Source organism: Myotis myotis, unplaced genomic scaffold, assembly GCF_014108235.1.
Source record: "Myotis myotis isolate mMyoMyo1 unplaced genomic scaffold, mMyoMyo1.p scaffold_m19_p_27, whole genome shotgun sequence".
NCBI classification, from domain to species: domain Eukaryota; kingdom Metazoa; phylum Chordata; class Mammalia; order Chiroptera; family Vespertilionidae; genus Myotis; species Myotis myotis.
The window spans coordinates 1,362,031-1,378,894 of record NW_023416332.1 but is presented as its reverse complement, the minus strand read 5'-3'; the positions used below and the strand labels follow the sequence as shown (position 1 = coordinate 1,378,894).

At 65.7% G+C, this 16,864-nt stretch overlaps 1 protein-coding gene across 3 annotated transcripts in view; it reads left to right on the top strand.

The window, feature by feature from the left end:
* The window catches only part of DAGLA (diacylglycerol lipase alpha), a 59,097-nt gene that overhangs the window by 29,836 nt on the left and 12,397 nt on the right, over positions 1-16,864 (top strand). Inside the window, exons 2-9 of one of the 3 annotated variants that reach the window (XM_036295875.1) lie at positions 1,030-1,153; positions 6,608-6,746; positions 7,104-7,315; positions 8,759-8,860; positions 9,239-9,377; positions 12,517-12,604; positions 14,486-14,620; positions 15,040-15,117. In XM_036295875.1, the coding sequence (XP_036151768.1) occupies positions 6,652-6,746; positions 7,104-7,315; positions 8,759-8,860; positions 9,239-9,377; positions 12,517-12,604; positions 14,486-14,620; positions 15,040-15,117 (849 nt within the window). In that variant the 5' untranslated portion in view covers positions 1,030-1,153; positions 6,608-6,651. Of the gene's footprint in view, positions 1-1,029; positions 1,154-5,210; positions 5,447-6,607; positions 6,747-7,103; positions 7,316-8,758; positions 8,861-9,238; positions 9,378-12,516; positions 12,605-14,485; positions 14,621-15,039; positions 15,118-16,864 lie in introns of those variants that run through there. The other 2 variants (XM_036295878.1, XM_036295876.1) reach the window with 2 other exon arrangements.

Sequence of the window (16,864 nt, the reverse complement as noted above, 5' to 3'; positions counted from 1 at the left end):
CGGGGACCCCCGGCGTGTGAGCCCCTTCCTCGGAGAGAGGTCGCCAGCCCTGCGGCTAAGAAGCGGAAGACAGGGGTCCGCCCCCAGCGAGACCGGCGCCCGGGACGCTGCTGAAGAGAGAGGAGCCATCTGCCCACCGTGGGGGCAAGCGGGCCGCCACTTGCCCAGCAGGCTGCCCGGGGCCCAGCTCACTGCGGCCAATCCCCCCTCCGTCAGATGCCCCCCCAGACTAGATGTGCTCCAGCACCCGGCACAGAAACACTCGGAATGAGACAGGCCGAGGGGGCCCGGCAGGCAGCAGGGCCTGCCCCTGTCACCGTTTGGGGAGCACCTTCGGCTTTCAAAGCACTTTCCGTGGAATCGCATTCATCCCGGGGGTGGAGTCCTGGGCCCTCCCCTCAGGGCAGCAAGGCTCAGAACCCCCCCTCCCCCCCGCCCCCCCCATCCCAAAGCTTAAAGAGCCCTGCAGACCCCCCAGTTTCCCTTTTCCCTTTGGCTGCCAGGAAGCCCGGAGTCTGATGAGAGTTTTAGGTGCAGTTATGGGGCCTTTCTGTCCCGCCCATCTGTGATGGGTTCCAGTGGATCTCCCCGATCTTCTACCTCAATTGCTTAGTGTCTGTCCTGAGATGTATCCATTTTTAGATTTACGCTCTGCCTTCTCATGGTTTGTGGCCTCACAAGGCGCACACAGCGTTTGCTGTGGACACAAACACTAACATTTGTTAACTGACGGTAGGACAAGCCTCCCGTCAGTCCCAGCGCCTCCTCCCCCAGGACGTGCGGCAACTCTCTGGCCTGGGGAGGCTGCCCTTGGTCGGGACGGGCAGCTCTAGGGCGTGGCTAGACCCAGCGGGGTCACCGGCCTCAGCCGGCAGGGGCTGGGCAGGGGCCGGGCCCCCCACCCCCCGAAGGTGGACTGGGGCCTGGAGGCTGGGCCGCAGAGCAGTGGGGGGAGAGGGGGGGAGCCGCCTGCCTGGAGCGGGAGCCGCGCAGGTGGCTGAGACCGCCCAACGCGCTGCCTTCTTGCAGACTGACCGCCAGCCAGCCAGCGAGGGAGCCGTGGATGCTGCCGGCCCGGCCCGAGAGCCATGCGTCTTCGAGAGCATGAGAGAGCGGATCCCAGCGCAGGCTCCCTGGGGTGGCCCTGTTCATGGTGTGTCTCTCGGGAGTGGAGTGGGTGTGCGGGGGAGGAAGGCGGGGGCCGGCGCGGGGCCTCGGGGCCTTTCTGGGCCTCGGTTTCCTCACATTCGAGGGGGTGGCTGGCGTTCCTGCGTTCGGGGTGGCGTCCCGGTGCCGCCTGCTCAGCCCCCTGCTCCTCGGGAGCCTCTGGGCCTGGGTCCCCGCGTTCTCCAATAGCAGCCGCATGACGAGCCGGCGTTGTGAGCGCTGCCCGCGTGGCAGGTGCCGCCTGACGTGTGAGTCGTTGAACCCTCACGCCCCTGAGGCAGAGGCTGTCTTGGCCCCGTTTGGTAACAAGGCCCGAGGCCCAGAGGCTACGGAATGTGTCGGCGGTCACGCGGCCGGTGTGTGGAGAGCCCAGACTCAGACGCGGTCTGTGTTTGTTTATGTCTTTATTTACTTACTAGAGGCCCAACGCACGCAGCCCTGGCTTCGTCCAGAAGGTCGTCTGGAAGGTCGTTTGGCTGTCCAGTCTAATTAGCATATTATGCTTTTATTTTTATAGATTATTTTAATATATTTTTTTTGATTTCAGAGAGGAGGAGGATGGGAGGGAGGGATAGAAACATCAATGATAAGAGAGAATCATTGATCAGCTGCCTCCTGCACGCCTCCTATGGGGGATGGAGCCCACAACCCAGGCACGTGCCCTGACCAGGAATCAAACCCAGGACCCTTCCGTCCACAGGCCAACGCCCTATCTACTGAGCCACACGGGCGAGGGCCACAGTCTGTATTTAGAGCGTGTGTGTGAGAGTGACGCTGGCACCGCGTCACTGCTGTGAGGATGGGAGGGCCCAGACCAGGAGGCTCGCGGCTGGTGTCAGACATCCCTGTGGCCTGCACCTGGCGGTCATCCCTTCAGACTCCACCTCCCACCCCGCCCCGGGCCCAGGTGCGAAATGTCCTGGGCTGGCCTGGGAGCTGGAGGGGGCTCTGTTGGGGTCTCTCGCAGCACATCAGCCTGTCCCTGTGGGCACCAGGGACTGCGGGCGAGCCAGGGGACCTGCCGTCTCCCCCGTCCCAGAACCCTGCACAGGGCCCCCTGGAGGGAGGACACAGCCATGTCCTCTGCCCTCCCTGGGACCCCTCGGTTCCTGGGACCCACTGCCAAGGGGCTTTCCTCCCTGAAACCTATTCCCCGGGCCAAGCCCAAGGGGACTCTGGGATGAGGGGACGAGGCCCAGTCTGGGGTGCTTGAGCCAGCAGCCCCCAAGTCCCTGGTGAGGGGTGTTACCCAGGCAGGACTTACATCTGCTCAGTCCAGGCCTCCGTCAGACAGAGCCAGTCACGGGCAGGGCAGCATCCGGTCACCGTTCCCCTGCCAGGAAGTCTCGGGGCTCTGTTAAGTGACGTCACCACAAATAGAGGCTTGGGGTCTGCCAGGGCCAGTGCGAGCCCTCCAGGGGCATCATTGCAGCCAGTTCTCCCTACAGCCTTCCGAGGGGGGGGGTCACTCCACTCTGCAGAGGAAGACCGAAGCCCTCGGGGGGCTAGGGCAGCCAGAGGCGGCAGGGGGTCCCCCTGAGCAGGCTGGGGAGGCATTGAGTGGCGTGTTTCCCAAGAGCCAAGAGTGTGAGCTAAAGGGGACCCTTATGCCAGGAAGGGAGTGCCTCAGGGGGCCTTGGGATGCGTCAGGGCGAGGAGGGGGTGCGGGGCAGCGGAGGGAGGCGGTGCTGGCTGGGAGGGTGGATGTGTTCACACTCCAGGGGCCCGAGAGCAGGTGTGAGGATGAAGGACGTGCAAGGCCCTGGCCCCAGGGACTCCCGGCCGAGGTGGGCCAGGGATGGGCAGCAGGAATGGGCGAGTTTCTTGTAAGACAGTGAGTCCAGGGCTGCACTGGAGTGAGGGGTCCTGGGACCCCCTAGCGGGCATCCTGTTCAGCCTGGGGGCTGTCAGGGAGGGTTTCAAAGAGGAGCTGACCCTTGGCGTGTCGCGTTGGGTTTTCCCTGGCAGGGGAACTGGGGTCAACAAAGCACAGAGCCCTCCAAAGAGGTGAGTGTAGGGAGCAGCAAGCTGGGGGGCAGCCGGAAAGGAGGGGGTGGCCGTGTGAGAGGGGCTGGAGCACCGCCCCAGCCAGGAACCCGCTGGCCGAGGGCAGGACCTGTGCTGGGGTCTGTCCTACTGGTTGGGGAGGATTTTCCAGCTCCAGGATCAGAGAGGGCAAGGCACCTGCCTGGCGTTGCACAGCCTGCCAGCGGGTGATGGGCAGCCCTTAGCCAGTGCCTGGGGCTTGGACTCGCCCCTGCAGGCCACGGGGCGGGCGGTTTGTAAAGTAGGGGAAGCTCATGTGCATTTTAAGAAGACTTTGCATTTGCAGGAAGAGGAACTCCCAGAGTGGCTCACGCTTAACCCCGGGGCCTGAGTCCCCATCAGAGATTGGCCTTTGTGGATGGGGCCACTCCAGGCCTCGAACTCATACTTGCCTGGGCTGGGGGCTCAGCCAGGGGCACGGAGCGGGCGCCATGCCTGCCCTGGAAGTGCCACTGGCCTGGGGCTAGGAGAGGGAGGCTGAGTGCCCGCTGCCCATGGAGGTTGTTGGAGGGCAGCGACCCTGTGCCCCGGGCGGGCGAGGAGAGCCAGATGATGCAAGGCGGCCCCAGACCAGGAAGCGGCCTCTGTCCCCCCCTTCCCCCACCCCCCAGACATTTCCTCCAGATGAAATCACATCCCCACGGGGAACAGACCCGCATTGTGAAGCACAGGGGTATCCAGAGAAAGGACGCCTTTCAGGCCCTTAAAAATAGCAGCCCCGAGACGCACGGATCTGCAGGGACTGGCCTCGTCCCCGCCTCCCCCGGCAGCGGCACAGGCCGTCACCCGCACCCAGACCACGGCCTGTGGGTGACCAGCTGGAGAGTCGCTGGCCCGGGCAGGGGAGGGGCAGCTGCCCAGCAGGGTTTCGCTCTCTCTCTCTCTCGGCCTCCCCCTCCCCCACCCCCTCCCCTGCTGAGACCCTGGGGCCTGCGCTGGCATTTGCCAGCTTGGCCAGGGCCTCGGTGGACCGGCTCCCGTGTGGTCCTCACCAGAGCTTTTAGCAGGTGGGATAGCGACAGCTGAGGAAGCTGAGTCACAACTAGTAAGTGACACACGAGTGGGCGGTGGAGCCTGGGTTCAAGGCCCCGAGGCCTGTGCACGGGATTCTGCAGGCGTGGCCGTGCCCAGGTGCGGGCCAGAGGGGCCGGGCTTGGCCCCGGGTCTGTCACGGGGCACCCATGGGGCCCACGTGGTTCGGTGGGCCCTTCACAGACCTTCAGCCACCTGTGCAGGGCCAGGAGCCAGGCCGGCTCTGCTTCTCCCACCTGAGCCAGGGAGGCCGTGGCCGTGTGCACGCGTGGGGCTGCGTGTGAGTTCGAGGGGGATGCGAGGATGGCACGTGTGAGTTGAAGGAGTGTTCATCCTTCTAGACTCCACGAGGTGGAGGGAGGGGGGCAGGCCATTGGGAAGGGTCCCCAGGGCACACCCAGGACAGGAAGTTCTGGGCTGCTAGCAGGGGCGGGCCTCACCTTCAGCTGCTGGTGCTGCCCGGGGAGGGGGCGGGGGGGGGGGTCCTCCCTCCACCCGAGGGCTGGTGCTCCCCTCCCTCCACCAGGGCACTCCTGATTAGAGCAGGGGGCGGAGCTACATCGCCTGCTGGGAGGCACAGCGGCTCCCGCTGGCCCCAGCCCTCCCAGTCATTCCTTTGGAGTGAGGGGGGCCCTGAGCCCCACCCCACACCCCCCCGGAGACTAGGAGGGGCAGTGGAGAACTGGTGGCAGGACCCCAGCTGTGGGCAGCTGTGGGCAGCTGTGTCCGGCCCTGGCCTTGCTGCCACCCCCGGTCCCCTCCTTTCTAACCAAAGCCGGTGCTGCCGGCCACGTGTCACAGACACACCACCGGAGCCCTAGTCCCCGGCCCCCCGCCCCCCACCTCGTGGCTCTGTGCTCCCCATCCTTCTCCCTGCTTCCCAGAGTCCGCGCTCCAGCTCCTCCTTGTGAGAGTGGGATGATGTCACTTCCTGAGGGTGGGGGGAGGAGTAGGCACGACCCCAGCCGCGAGCCCGCCAGCGGGCCCGCCCGCCCGCCTGCAGCCGCTAGAGGAAGGGCTGCGCCGGGAGGGAGATGGGGACCTGCTGGGCCGGGCATGCGGCGGCCCCACTCCCCCTGGCCCACCCCAGGGCTGTGTCCGTCCGCTGCGGGAGGCTTGCCCGCTTCCTTCCTGAGTGATGCTGGTCTCCGAGGACACTCGTTTTCCCAGGAGCCGCCATGGGGAGAGGATCCGGTGCCATGTAAGCCTCTGCCGGCCGGGGCAGCTGTCCGCCCGCCAGCGGGGCACCGGCCCTCTGCAGCGGGGGTGGCCCTGCACAGTTGGACGCAGGCCCCCCCCTGGAGTCCCTCTTCAGAGCCCCCGGACCAGCCCCCGTGGGAGCCTCCCAGCTGCTCCCCCACCCTGGTCCCCCTGCCCTAGGGATGGGGCCCGGATTGCTGGGCGCTCCTCCTGAACTTCCCTCGGCTATTTTGAACTCTAACTTCAGAGTGAGGACCGGGCAGTAAAGGCTGCTTGGCTCAGGGTGGGCACAGGAGGGTGGGTCACCCTGCAGGGCTCACCCGCTGCCCCTCCCGCCGGGTGCCTCAGGCGTGCTCTTGACCCTGAATCTCAACCGTGTCCTTCCCTACCAAGAGGGATAGCTGAGGTTGGCAGTTCTTCCCGGTGGGTACAAAACCAAGGCATGGAGCATGCTCCCAGGGCTCCGGCAAAGCAAGAAATTGAAGACCTAATTCAACATACGTTTACTGAGGACCTACTGTGTGCTGGGCCCTCCCACTTCCATGCTTGCCACCTGCCCCGAGGCCTTCAGCCTTCTACCTGCCCTGCCCATCTCATGCTGGGGAACAGGCTCCTGCTTGGCCTGGGAAGCCCCCACCCCACCCCGGAACTGTGGGCACGGGGCCAGGTCAGGGCGGGGAGCTCCCTGATCTCCTGCAGGGGAGGCAGGGGGTGAGCCCAGGCCTTGCATGGGGCTGAGCAGTTACTGTTGGGGTCACCCCAGGGCAGAGCTGATCCCAAGGGGCAAGTGCCAGTCTCAGGGGCTGGAGGGCCCACAGGAGTAGAGCGAAGCCCGTCTGGCTGTGGAGAGCCTTTCTGCTGGCTCTGGGGGTGGACGGGGCAGAGGTGGGTCCTGCCCAGAGGGGGGTCAGCACCTCCGGGGCCTGGAAGCCTCTGGACTTGGGGGGGGGGAGTGGAAGAGAGGCCTGTGTCGCTGGGCACAGCTGGCCAGAGTGTGGTGTCTCTGGGTGCCTGGTGGCCCTGGGTGCCGGGTGGCCCTGGGTGCTGGGTGCCGGGTGGACCTGGATGCCGGGTGGCCCTGGGTGCCGGGTGGCCCTGGGTGCTGGGTGGCCCTGGGTGCCACGGGGGCCGGGCAGCCACAGGGCCCTCTGCTCTCTTTCAGGAGGTGAGCGCCAGGCCTGCTGAGCCCCTGCAGAGCCGCCAGCCATGCCCGGGATCGTGGTGTTCCGGCGGCGCTGGTCTGTGGGCAGCGACGACCTCGTGCTGCCGGCCATCTTCCTCTTCCTCCTGCACACCACCTGGTGAGGCTCGGGCCTTGCCGTACGGGGGCAGGGGGGGATAGAAAGAGGAGAAGGAGGCTTCCCGGCTCTCTGTGCTGACCTGCCAGGCTCCCAGCTCCCAACAGGAGGTGCTTGAGACATACACCCCTTTGGTGACAACCACGTGGGGCGTGGGGACCCCAACGGGCCACCTCCAGCGCTGAGCCCGGCACCGGGCAGGCGGCCGCCGTCTCCGGGGGCTGGCAGCCGGGCTCTCTCCCCTCTGTCCTCAGAGGCGCTCGGTGCCCGGTGGACAGGGGCCCTGCCCCGCTGAGGCCAGGCTGGGCGGGGCCAGGGAGGTGTGCAGGCTGCCGGCCCCTCTCACACGCGTGTCCCCAGGTTTGTGATCCTGTCCGTGGTGCTCTTCGGCCTGGTCTACAACCCGCACGAGGCCTGCTCCCTGAACCTGGTGGACCACGGCCGCGGCTACCTGGGCATCCTGCTGAGCTGCATGATCGCCGAGATGGCCATCATCTGGCTGAGCATGCGCGGGGGCATCCTCTACACGGAGCCCCGCGAGTCCATGCAGTACGTGCTCTACGTGCGCCTGGGTAAGGGCCGCCCGCTCGGTGGGGGGCTGCTCCGGGCACCCCCGCCAGTGCGCCGTGTGCAGCCAGCGTCAGCTGGCACATGCAGGGGGGCCCAGCAGACTTGCGGGGCTGACATTACAGACCAGACCCCGGCCTGAGGGCCAAGTCCAGCCCTCTGCCTGTGCCGGCGAATAAAGTTTTATTGGAGCCCAGCCACGCTCATTCATTTACGTGCCTCTTGTCTCCGGCTGCTTTTGGGTGACAGCAGCGGAGCGGAGGAGCTGCCATAGAGAGTGTGACCCCAACGTGTGGACTGTTTGCTCTCTGGCCTTCCAGAGAAAGTTCCCCGGCCTTAGTCTAGGCCAGTGGTCGGCAAACTGCGGCTCGCGAGCCACGTGCGGCTCTTTGGCCCCTTGAGTGTGGCTCTTCCACAAAATACCGACTTCTGCGCATGGGCCACGAAGTTTCAATCGCACTGTATGTGTGCGCCCGCACGTGGTATTTCGTGGAAGAGCCACACTCAAGGGCCAAAGAGCCGCACGTGGCTTGTGAGCCGCGGTTTGCTGACCACTGGTCTAGGCTGTCTCTTCGGCAGCTTTGTGATCCTCCCCAAACACCCCATCCTGGGAAGAGCCCTTGGGTGCCTGGACTAGCCAGTTCCCAAGAGCCCCCCCCCCCCCCCCCCCCGTAAGCTCCCCCTTTGTCCCTGGTGAACGTTCTGTGAACTGCGGAGCCCTCCCCTCAGGTTCACGCCGGGAGGAGCTAGTGTTAGTCTCCTTTACAGACGAGGGGTCTGGGCCGGGGTGCACCCGCTCCCGCAGGGGCCCCCCGCGTGTACACGGGTCAGAGCTGCAGTTGGACCCCAGGCTGTCTGGCTCCAGAGCCTGGGTGTAGCTGCCACACTGTGCCGCCTGTGGAGCTGGGGCTCCCAGTGCTCCCCAATCCACCCCCCACCGCCCCTGCAATCCCGTCTCTGTCGGGGCTCAACGCTCTGGCCCGAGCAGGGAGCCGCGAGCGGCCGGCTGCAGGGCCCCCCTCCTGCCGCAGGCGCCAGAGGCCTCTTCCTGGGGAGATAGCAGCTTCCCTGCAGTGCACACTCATCTGGTTCTCACACAGCGACGGAGTAGACCTCGTCACCCATTTCACAGATGAGGAAACAGAGGCTCAGAGAGACTAGGCGACTTGCCTGAGATTCGTCTGATTCCAGAGTCCATGGGAGTCATTCTAAAATCCTGAAAGGGCAGGGAAACGCCTCTTCGCCGTCACCTTTCCAGTCTCCTTCTCAGGAGGGTCGAGGCCTGAGGCCGCCTTACCGCAGGGCGAGCGGAGGGGACAGCCACGCTGCCTGGGTCCTCGCCCCCGTGAGGCGGCGTGGGGTCTCCTGCCCCCGCTGCGGAGCTGGCCGAGGCCTGTGGGGGGAGGGCCAGGCGAGGCTCCTGCAGCCGGCGCCCTGCTGTCTTCCAGCCATCCTGGTGATCGAGTTCATCTATGCCATCGTGGGCATCGTCTGGCTCACTCAGTACTACACCTCCTGCAACGACCTCACTGCCAAGAACGTCACCCTCGGTACGTCGCCACCCCCCCCCCACCCCCCGCCCAGCAGAGGGACAGGTCTGAGAGGGAGCGGGAGCCCCCCGGGGTGGGGGCCCTGTGAGGGGCGGGGCCTTCATCCTGTGGTCTGCCACCGACCTCGGGGGCCCTGGTCTGGGGGCAGCAGCGGAGGGCCCTTCAGCCGCCGCAGAGCCGCCTGCTCTGAGCCAAGGATGGGCCTCGGGGTCACGGCCCGGCGAGGGGACGGCCACCCCCTGAGCCGGGGCCTCGGAGCCTGGCTGCGGCGGGTGCCCAGCAGCGGGGGGCAGGGAGGCTCCCGCGCCCTCTCTTTAGCGCCGGTGAATCGGGGTGTCCCAGCGCCTCCGCCTCCTGCCTCTCCTGCTGCCCCCGCAGGGATGGTCGTCTGCAACTGGGTGGTCATCCTCAGCGTCTGCATCACCGTCCTCTGCGTCTTCGACCCCACGGGCCGCACCTTCGTCAAGCTGAGAGCCACCAAGAGGAGGCAGCGCAACCTGCGGACCTACAACCTCCGGTGAGTGGCCGGGCGGCGGGCAGGGCGGTCCCCACGGGGCCTCCCAACGGCACCGCCACCTCGGGCGGGGCCCGGGGCCGCCGGCTGTGAGCCCTGGGCTTGGCCTCCGTTTCCTGGTCCATAAAGTGGGACTCGCGGTGGTCCCGGCCTCATGCAGCTGTCATGAGGCATGAACGAGGTCGCGCGTACGAAGTGGTCACAGCGTTCTCGCTGGCGCGTGCTCGGTCAGTGGTCGCGTTGCTGTCGCTGCCCGCGTCTGCGGTGCCACTGCCAGTGACTGCGCCAGTGATAGCAGGAGGCGTGTGGAGGCCGAGCCGGTCGTACAGCTGAACTAACAGCAGCTCCAGGGGGGCAGCTGATACCATCACCCCCATAACACAGAGGAGGAAACTGGGCCCCGAGAGGGTAGGTGACTGGCCTGAGGTGACTCCGCGGGCAGGTGATGGGGCTGGGACCAAGCCCAGGCAACCTGGTTTTAGAGCCCTGGCTCTTTCCCGCGAGGCTGGGCTGCCTTTAGGATTGAGGAGCCGGAGGAGGCCCATCAAGGAAGGCTTCCTGGAGGGGGTGCGTTTTAAACGGTGATTCAGTGCCGTGGGAGAGAGAAGGATGGCGGGCACCCAGGGTCACAGGCACTCTTATTTATTGAAAGGAAAAGAGAGGGGTTTCCAGGGTGGGTGCTGTTCATTGAGCTTCTGCCGAGAGGTAGGCCCTGCCTTCTCCATCGTCCGTCCTTCCACCATCCCTGGGGCAGCTGAGTCCCATTCTGCAGATAGGAGTAGAAGTCCCAGAGGCAGGTCCCTTGCCCAGGTCACGTGGGTGGGCACAGACTGGCGCTGCACCTCCAGCCCCAGGAAGCGGGGTCTGAGCCCTCAGACGGGGCGGCGGGTTGCCCCGGCACCGTGCTCGGCAGGAATCTAACGCCCGACCCTCCTGCCTCCACGTTCCGCTCCCTCGGGCCTCCACGTCAGCTCAGCCCTGCAGCCAGAGGCACACCCAGGCCCGGGTGGCCACTTCCCAGCCCCAGATGCCAGGCCTTGGACAGGCCCCAGTGCAGCTGGCGACCAGCACCCGTCCCTTCCCGTCCCGTCCCGTCCCGTCTGTGTGCTCACTCTGAGCACACGCCCCCGCCTGACCTGGTTTCTGGGCTCCTGGGGCCCCAGATAAAAATCTCCTCTCTGGGGCTCAGTGTAATTGCCTGTGGGGCCCGGGAGGGCCGAGGTCTTTGCAGATGGGGGTTGGCAGTGGCTGGCGTTTTAGCCGCAGAGTCTTCCTGTGACCTCTGGGCCTGTGCGGCGAGTAGGAGGCCGCGGAGCTCCTAGGCCCCGTCCTGTTGCGGTTTCTCCAGCCCTCGGTGGGGCTGGGCGGCAGGCCCTGGCTTGGCTGGTGTGCCCACCTCTCAGGCTGTCCCCTCGCCTCCCGCTGCTCTGAAACCGGCAGCTTTTCTAACAGGGACGGGGTCAAGCCCGCCGACCCTCCATCCTCGGTGCATGCAGGCTCAGGGGTGCACACGCGCCCTGCTGTGCTCCCCGCAGGTGGATTCAGCTTCCGGGAGTCAGGAAGCTGTTGGAGCCCCCCGCCTTTCTCCTTCCAGTGCCGTCGTGAGGGCCGGGAGGCGGGTGACTCCCCGAGTCTGCACCTCTGATCTTTGCTGAAGGAGTACGGGCCCTCCCTTCACGTTAGTGAGTCCCAGGGCGGAGGAGTGCTGGCCTGCGGACTTGTTCTGTCCGGATTCCGTGTCTGTCTCACCCGGGTTGGTCTCTGTCGCCTGACTTAACGCCTTAGGCCACACCTGTCCCCGGCCCCGTCTGCCCCCTGGTGGACACAGACAGTACTGCAGCGCAGTGATGGCCAGCACTTGCCTGGGGCCAGAGACCCACCCAGCAGGAGATTCTCTTCGAAGCTTTGAAAACCCCGTTAGGCTAGAAAGGGTTAAAAACACACGCTGCCCTGGCAGCCAGCTTGGCAGCATGCTTTCCCTTTACCGAGCGCCTGGCAGGGGGGGCGCTGGTCTCGGGTGTAAGCCTGCCCAAGTCCCGTCGGGCTGGCAGGTCCCGGAGCCAGCAGCTCCGTGCACCCTTCCCCACCCCTGGAGGGCCCGAGGCTTCCCCTGGCCTGTGGGACCAGGGTTGGGAGCAGGGAGCGGAGCCAAGAGGGCGGGGAAGGAGGGCCCCGGTCACTCCTGACCTCGGCTACGTGCCTTCATGCGTTCGGGGCCCACGCCTTCCCCGCTGGGCCACCTCCCAGCGGGCTCTGACGGGGCCAGCAGGAGGGCACACGTCACAAAAGCAGCCAGCCCCTTCTTGCTGGAGATACACGTTTTTAATAGCGGATCTGTTATCTTTATGCTCAAAACAGACCGACTTCCGGGCACCCGGCACTAGAAGGGCCCCCGTGGGTAACTGGCCATCGCTCTGCCTTCGGATGCGGGCTCCTGGATGTCTGCCACCGCATCCGAGCTGCCAGACCTGGGGGCTTGGGGGGGGCGGGGGGGGCAGTGTGGCCCAGGCCAGCCGTGCAGGGAGGGCTGGCCCGCTCTCCTCTGCTGTAACACATCCAAGGGGCCAGGAAGTTCAGAGCCTCATTCAGCCCTTAGACTTCCCCCAAGTACAGAGAATGTATCCGAAACCCTTTTTGAAATTAAGTTAAATTTTAAAAAATATATTTTTATTGATTTCAGAGAAGAAGGGAGAAGGAGAGATAGAAACATCAGTGATGAGAGTCATCAGATCAGCTGCCTCCTGCATGCCCCCAAGTGGGGGTTGAGTCCACAACCCGGGCATGTGCCCTGGCTGGGAACTGAACTGTGACCTCCTGGTTCATAGGTCGACCTTCAGCCACTGAGCCACGCCGGCCAGGCTGAAATCCTTTGGAGGGGAAGCAGCTCTGTGGGACAGGTTGGGGCTCCCAGCTCCGAAGCCCCCCAGGCAGGCGGCGTTCAGTCTGCCTGGACGGTGGGCGCACCGCCTTAGGCCAGCGGGAGTCCCCCCAGGGGACAGCCAGGCCACTGGCCACCCAGCTTTGGCTGTCAGGGAGCCCTTCGGGGGGGTCCTGGGCCCAGGCCACCCTGTGTTCCTAATGTCTGGGCCCCGGGTCCGCCGGGCCAGCCCCGTGGCCTCACACACACTCTCCACCTTCGCAGGCACCGGTTAGAGGAGGGCCAGGCCACGAGCTGGTCGCGGCGGCTCAAAGTGTTCCTCTGCTGCACCCGGACGAAGGACTCGCAGTCAGTAAGTACCGGGAGGTCGCGGCCCGGGCTCCGCCTGCGCTGGCAGAGCGGGTGGGCAGGGCTGGCGGAAGGAGCTGGGTTTTGAGCCCGACTCCCGGGGGCCATCCTGCTCCTGGGAGCCCCTCTGCGTGTGAACAGCTGGCCCCTTGCCCTGTCAAGGGAACAGAAAGACATGAAGGTCTTTCACTGCCCCCCTGGGAGCTGAGTCTAGTGCAGGAGAAGACACCCTCCAACAGCAGGAGACCGGAAGACAGGAAAGCAGCGTGAGCAGCTGCAGGCCCCTCGGAAGGCCCTCCCGCTGGAGCTGTGAGTGCTCGGCGCGGTCCAGGCGCGCAGTCAGCCTTCGCCACTGCCAGCGGTGCTCGGAGGGGCAACCCGAGGGCAGACCTGGGGCCGGGCCAGCGGGGGGCGGTCCTGAGGCCAAGCTCCTGGCTCTGGTGGGGCCCTTGGCGATCATCTATTTCCATCCCCCGATTTGCAGATCGGACAGCTGAGAGGTGGGTGGCTTGCTCAGCTCCCACAGCCAGTTAGAGGCAGAGCCAGGGTCAGGAGGCACCTCCTCCCCGAGCAAAAGCAGGTGCTCCACAGAAGCCCCAGAAGCCTTGACAGGCTCCTTCCCACCTGCAGGTCCTCGGGAGCTGCAGCGTGAGGGATGAGGTGTAAGGAAACACCCCCTGCCCCCTGAGGTTCTCTGATGGATGGGGAGCACCCCCACGGGCCTAGGGGGTCGGAGGGTCACAGCCCAGCACCTGGTGCACAGCAAGCCATGCAGAGGGCAGGGAGCAGCCCCCTGGCAGATGGGGTGCAGCCTGCCAGGGCCCGTGAGAGGCCCACGTGGAGTCAGGGCTGGTGCTGGAGGCTGTGGAGAAGGCGGAACATGGCAGGGGCCCGGGGTCAGGTCCAGGGCAGGGTTTGCTGCGTTGTTTTAAAGCTTGAATTGGCCAGGCTGGTGTGTGGCTCAGTGGTTGAGCATCAACCTGTGAGCCAGGAGGTCACGGTTCGATTCCCGGTCAGGGCACCTGCCCGGCTTGTGGGCTCCATCCCCAGTGGGGGTTGTGCAGGAGGCAGCCGATCCATGATGCTCTCTTGTCATTAAGGTTTCTATCTCTCCCTTCCTCTCCCTTCCTCTCTGAAATCAAAGAACATATATTTTTTTGAAAAATAACAATTAAAAAGAATAAGAACTTGAGCTGGATGCCAGCATGGAGAGCCAGGGGCGTGCAGGCAACATCTGTGTGTCTGGGTCTGCAGGGCTGCTCGCCGGCGCCGAGTCGTAGCTGGAGCCCCGTTCGGCCCGTTCGGCGTTGGAGTTTGCAGTCCTTGATTTTTCTTCTCTCGCGAGTGCCAGACACTCCAGGGTGAAACCCCACGAGAGAGAACCGGGTGCCACCCGTGGCTCCCACCACAGCCTCTCGCAGGTCAGGGACGAGGTTCCGGACTCCAGCTCGGTGTGAGGCAGGAGGAGCCGCCGGGCGTCCCGTCCCAGGTCCCGGGACAGGAGCTTGGTGCTGGCCTCTCTGCTGGAGAGAGAGGCCGGAGGAGGAAGCGTGCAGGGCCCTGCAGGCCTTGGCGCCTGGCGTGTGGGGAGAGAGCGGAGATGCTCCAGCCGGCACCTGTGCGGGCCAGGCGTGAGGGCCCTCGGAGCCCGGGCCAGGAGGGCTGGGCGTGGAGATGCAGAAGCCCAGTCTGCGGGGCCAGGGCAAGGCCCCGGGGCTCCCATCAGAGGGCCTCAGGGGTCGGGGGTCGGGCCCAGCTGGCGCCACGGGGTGCCAGGGCGAACTGCGCAGGGCCCCCCCGCAGACACCCAGCCCCGGGGTTCACTCCCGTCTCGTGTCCTCTCTCCTGCTGCCCCGCCCCCGCCCCGCCCCCCCGGACCTGGTAGGATGCCTACTCGGAAATCGCCTACCTCTTCGCCGAGTTTTTCCGGGACCTGGACATCGTGCCCTCTGACATCATCGCCGGCCTGGTCCTGCTTCGGCAGCGACAGCGGGCCAAACGCAACGCCGTGCTGGACGAGGTGAGCGCCCCGCCCTCCTCCAGGCGGCCTCCCCGCGCCCCCCCCCCCCCCCCGGCCTGGACTAGGCACTGGCCCCAGCGAGGGTCTCCCAGCATCTCCTGCACCGCCCCCCCACCCCTCCAGCCTGGGCTAGGCACTGGCCCCAGCGAGGGTCTCCCAGCATCTCCTGCACCGCCCCCCCACCCCTCCAGCCTGGGCTAGGCACGTGCCAGGAAGAGGTGGGATGATGCTTAGATTGGAAGGGGAGCAGCTGGAGACAGGACAGGACCTGGGCTTTTGGAAGCCGGGCGGGGCCACGGGAGAGCTAGGAACCACGCACTTCTCGGGCCCTTGGGAAGCAGGCAGCGTGCAGAGCAGGGTGCCGGGCCCCCTTTCTCAGCACTGGGCCCCACAGCCGCCTTCACATGCCCGTCTTTCAGGCCAACAATGACATCTTGGCCTTCCTGTCGGGGATGCCAGTGACCAGAAACACCAAGTACCTCGATCTCAAGAACTCGGTGAGTCAGAACCTCCCCACCCCACGCTGTCCGGGTCCCCCTCTCCCTCTGCTGGAGGGACCCCAGCAGGCCACCTGCTCCAGCCTGCCCCTGAGCCCCCCGAGGGCCCCTCCTCTCGGCCTTGCCCCCGTCCCCGTCCCCCGGAACCTCCCCCACGCTGATTCTGCTGCACCCACTTGCCCACACGCCGGATGCCCGGCCCTTCACGAGGGAGCGGCTACTGTTGTTGCTGTCATTGCTGTCGTCATAAAAGGCAGCTGGCCCGGCCAGTGTGGCTCAGTGGTTGACCGTTGGCCTGTAAACCAGGAGGTCACAGTTCAATTCCCGGTCAGGCACTTGCCCGGGTTGCGGGCTCGATCCCCAGTGTGGGGTGTGCAGGAGGCAGCCGATCCGTGATTCTCTCTCATCATGGATGTTTCTCTCTCTCCCTTCCTCTCTGACATCAATAAAAATATATTTAAAAATAAGTAAAATAAAAGGCAGCTGCCGTGGCACTTGGGTTTCCAGCTTCCGGTGGCAGAACCTCTCCCAGCGCCTCTGGTGGAAAGCCAGTCAGTGTGTGTGGCACAGGGCACGGGGCGTCCCTGCCGTCAGCCGGCTCTGCCACCCCCATCCCCCTGGCCAGCCAACTGGCTGTGCGCCTGCCCCCAGTGCCATGACCTTAAGCGAGGCCCTGACCCCTGTGCCTGCTTCCACATGCGTGGATGGCCTGGGCACCCCTTCTGCCCGGAGCTCTGGTGGCAGGGAAGTGAGCCATCTGAGACCGGCTCGCAGCACACAGTGGTGCCAGTCCGGACGCTGCCAGCAAGGATTCATCCTGGCATCTGAGCCCTGGAAGAGCTCGGGTCTCCGTCTGCCCCACCCCCAAAGCAGGCCTGTATCCCCTGTGAGAGTGCTCAGCCCCGAGGGGCAGGGGCAGGGGCAGGGGCAGGCATCAGCCCTAGAGCTGGGGTCCCGCCTGCACCCGGCAGAGGCCGCCGCCCGCCCCGCAGCCTGGGGCTCTGCGGCAGGAGGGTAATCAGCTGGCCCAGGCTCCTTCCCCCTCTGGGCCCTGACTCAGGGGCACCTTTCCCACCGCTCAGGGTGGCTCATCCCCACTCACGCGGACGAGGCCACTGACTCCCTCTCCACGCAGGAGTCTCCCAGCCCCGGGGCAGCCAGGACACTGGGTGCAGCTTTGCTCTGTGGGGACCCTGGTGCCTTCTGCCTCCTCCAGCCCTTGGGGTTGACAGCAACAGCCCTGGCCCTAGACATGGGTTTCCAACTGGCGCCTTTCTCCAGAGAGACCCCAGTCTGCCCAGAGAGGTGCCAGTCTGCCCAGAGAGGTGCCAATCTGCCCAGAGAGGTGCCAGTCTGGCCAGAGAGATCCCAATCTCCCCCCTGCCCCTTTTAAGCCAGTGACTCAGTGCGTCAAGTTAGGGAGTCGGCCACTTGTCTGGTCACCTTGTATCCAGGGCTGGCCCTGCTGCTCAAGGCCCCGACACCCCCAGCGGAGGGCCCGGTGCCTCTCAGGGTTACGTTTCCCTTCCCAGGGCCAGGCTGCCAAGGGGGCTGATGGTCACTCCCTCTCCCCCTCCCCCTCTCTTCCCTCCAAGTGCTTCTCTGTCCCCAAAACATTAATTCTGAGGCCGGAGCAGCAGGACAGGTCCCGGGGGATGCGCGCCCTGGTTGCGTGGAGATAATTAGGGAAATGCAATTATCATCTGGAGGAGCGGTCCCTCCTCCAAGGCGGGGGGGGGGGGGGCGG